General features: G+C 42.3%; 1 protein-coding gene across 1 annotated transcript in view; it reads right to left on the minus strand.

Moving 5' to 3' along the window:
• Positions 1–3,858, minus strand: part of MRE11 (MRE11 homolog, double strand break repair nuclease) — a 40,538-nt gene that overhangs the window by 27,753 nt on the left and 8,927 nt on the right. The window contains exons 4-5 of the mRNA XM_019524678.1: positions 2,150–2,237; positions 1,249–1,390 (exon numbers count right to left, since the gene is read on the minus strand). Of these exons, the coding sequence (XP_019380223.1) occupies positions 1,249–1,390; positions 2,150–2,237 (230 nt within the window). The remainder of the gene's footprint in view (positions 1–1,248; positions 1,391–2,149; positions 2,238–3,858) is intronic.

Below are 3,858 nucleotides of genomic sequence, written 5' to 3' on the forward strand. Positions count from 1 at the left end.
TCCCCCCCCCCCCCCCCCCCGACTTATCGGCCAGATGCTGCTCTCCATGTTGTTGGACTGCATTCCTGTAAAATCGGCTATCGGATCAGTATCAGCTGATATGGCTGGTTAATACATCGGCCATTGGTATCGGACAAGAAAATCATTATCAGTGCACTCCTAACAGAAACCCAGGCTAACCCACCTAGATGTTGGCCCCTATGCTTTTGGCAACCTAGTGGGCACCTATGCTTTCTGCAAGAAACCAACTTAGGTCACTCAGAGGTCAAGAACTGCACAGCCTGAGGAGGGTTCAAATCCACATCTTTCATCTCCCAAGAAAGTATCCTAACCACTAGACTTGGGACTAGGCTGAGCTGAGGACATGATAAGCAAAAGAGAGAACAAGGAAGAGGGAGCTTAAATTTATAAGCCATGTGAGGAGGTTACTCTGCTAATGAGGAGGGAGGAAGTGGAGAGGGAAAGGGAAAACCTAGGTTCTTGTCCAGCTTCTGCTTTCGTTTATGAATTTAGCATGAAATAGTATTTGGATAAAATGCCTAAGCAAACAAAAAGATAAGTCTATGTACTGAGAGGTTTTGTATTTGCCAACAAAAACAAAGTGATGTACAAGAGAACACAAATAATAAGGAAGCAAAGGATGAAAGGGGTTTCATTCAGGAGCAAGGGACGAGAATGTGTAATAAGCAAATATATCATAGGAAATACCGCAACAAACATGATATCCCAAAGGCACAGCAATAGAAGATGGCATTGTTAAGAGATCAATTCTAAAGTGAACAGGGCTCAGAGGATGATGTAATTCTACGCAGAACAGACATGATTAAAGGCTTTATAAACCAATATGGCCAACTAAAGAAAATTTTCTTTTCACAGGTACTCAGTTGGAATACAGTGTGAGAAAGCATGAAAACGGCAGTGAGCAGACACGCACATTCTGTACAACCTGTTTCTTGGGTGCTTGCCTTCTGTTGGTGAGTGAATTACAAAAATGGATTCTTACAGCTAACAGGGCACATATGGCCTATTGTTGCAAGGTCATGGCAGAAAAGCACAACTGTACACACCACATTTCCAGTCTACAGTATGTACCTGGCTCACTGGCTTTAAATTAAACCAGAATAAGAATCTCAGTAGGAACGGACGTGTTGGTACTGCACTAAAAAATTGCACTAAAAAACAGGAGCCTACACGTGCCTCAGAAATATGCAGGAGGGTTAAGCAAAGTCTGGCAAATAGGAAGCTTACCTAATCCATACAGAGCAATTTTTGTGCTGCCTTTGCGAAGTAAAAGGGGACTAATATCTATCTTCTCTACAGACACCGAACGTCCAAAATGATTCAGCAATCCTGCACAGCTTAAAATATCCAGTGCACACAGTGCATCTGCCTACACATATAATAAAGAACAGAAAGTTAATCAATTTGCCTTCACACAAACAGTAATAATCTCTCAAATATCATAAAAGAAAATCTGAACAGAATCCAGCTTGGTTAAATGGTAACTCATGGAAAGCAGTCAAAGTTATTTTTGCCCTTATTAAAAAGGTTCATCTTTGTTGTACAACATAAGCAAAATCCCTCTATTATACATTATGTAAAATGCAAAATTAAAATCTATAAGAAAAATAATTTAAAGACTAGGCGCCTAATTATTAGCAACAATTGGGGGAGGTTAAACTAAAAATATTTTGTTATTTTGTAAAAATAATCCAATTAAAATTTAGTAAAAAAATACAACCAAAGTACATCAAGCTAGAATACAGCTAATACATAGACAACAAGGAGTCAAATTACAAGTCAGGATACTGAATCTTTTGTCTTATGAGGAAAAAAAAGTTAGCTTCTACACCTAAATTTAATATTCTTTGAATATCTGTTACTTCTCTCCATCAATAGTGCCTTTATCTCAACTATAAAGTTGGATCCTAGAATAAATTAAAAGATCATACGGTTTCTTATGGTCCATTTTCAAACTGGATGTGGTCTGAGCGTGACATGAGCAAAGCAGAGGACTGTGGGGGAAAAGTGATTAAAAAAGAAAACAAAGAAAGAAAGAAAGAGGACTGAAATGATTCAAACGATTATAATGAAAAAGGGAAAAGAATATTTCTCAACACTGTAATTTCTTTATCATTAAGATAATTACCCCGGTGGGATCATCATGATTGCCATGGATACTAAAAACTGGAATAGAAATGTTGAGATTCCCATCCTGGTAGTTCACCCATGGAAACCTAAATAAAAGGAGGGGAAAAAATGACTTAAAATGTCTTTGCAAGTTCTCTCTATACAAAAAAAAGCACCAAAAAGTATTACTATTGTGAGAAGATTACCCTAAATTAGAGGGAAGGGGGTGGAGGAAGAGATAAATAAATAAATCAGCAGAACTGTGAAATAGATTATTTCACATTTTCCAAATAAATAATCTATTGGTTGGCCACTATGCTAGGATTTGTTTTCAAGTCCCTGCTTTGCCACAGATTTTCTGTGCAACACTGAAGTAATTTAGGGCTCGATTCACAGTAGACACTAAAAACAAACAAGTTACTGCAACATAAAAAGGGCAGGGATTTCCTATGCATCTGCTATTCCACAGCTTAGTTTAACAATTTGTAAATCCTCAGCTTCGCAATGATTAAATTTTGGTGCTCTGCCACTGGGCACATCCACACATGCAGGCATGTGAGGTTGCAGCAGCTCAAATAGAAGCAGCACAAATTTGTGCAAGAGATGTTCGCCTCAGCACACATGGCTGAACATTTACTTTGGCGTAGGGCAAATTGTGCCACTTGGGACAAAATGACCCTGCCCAGCTCCCCCCACATCTTCAGGAAGGAGGAGCTAGGGCCTGGGGCCAGCACCTGTGCTGGCCCCAGCAGTATAAAAACCTGCCCTGACAAGCAGCTCAGGGCTACTTGCCCTCAGGAGCTTGAGGCCCAGCCACTTGGGATCTGGGGATACCAGCCCCTTGTGCCAGCTGGACTGCTGAAGCATGCCTAACCTGGAGTGGCCCCTGCACCCTCTACCTACTGCAGCAATCTGGCAGTGGGAGCTGCTGCCTAGCTGTAACCTGCTGCCACCTGCGACAACAGCCACCCCTTTGCACCTGTGGCCCCGTGGCTGCGTGCCTGCCAGATCTGGATGGGGACTGCAAGGCCTCCTAGGCTGTGGTATGAGAACTGCAACAGAGCCTCCTGCACCTCTGAGCCAGCTGCAAGTGGGCCATGGCAGCACTACTGTCATGTCTTCTGGTGCTCCCGCTGTGCCATCTGGGCAGCTATCACCCAGAAGATATGCTTCTTATGGTGGCCCGCTTTGAACTGTCAAAGCGTATCCCCTTGGTCCCAAATAGCCAGGAGGTCGGCCACCTCTGTCTGCCCTCCAGCTGGCCCCCTAGTACCGTCCCTGGAGAGGCTCCCCTGCCCAGGTCTTGCCACTTGTCTCACCAACAGAGATCCTGGTGTTCCCCGTTTAAAAATTACAAGTTCTCTGATAAGAAACCCAAATTATCTAATTCAAATACCCCAAATCCATGTTCTTTCACTATTAAAATTAAATGCCACTATATACAGAGAGAATGGTTGGACAATGTTTTATTGATATATTTAAAAGTTTAAAGCAATTTGGAAGCCTACCAGTGCCTCTATCGTACTAATAAATTGGGTTCTAAATACCTATACACTTTGGCATTTATAGTTTCATAGTTTCATAGATTTAGGGTCGGAAGGGACCTAGTAGATCTTCTAGCCCGACCCCCCGCCAGGGCGGCAGAACAACAAAACCCCAAAACAAGAAACGGGACTCAAATGAGTCCAGCCAGGTAGGCATCCAGCCTCTTCTTAAAGACCCCCAGGG

The sequence above is a fragment of the Gavialis gangeticus genome, unplaced genomic scaffold (genome assembly GCF_001723915.1).
Source record: "Gavialis gangeticus isolate Ggan-Ray unplaced genomic scaffold, GavGan_comp1, whole genome shotgun sequence".
Taxonomy (NCBI): domain Eukaryota; kingdom Metazoa; phylum Chordata; order Crocodylia; family Gavialidae; genus Gavialis; species Gavialis gangeticus.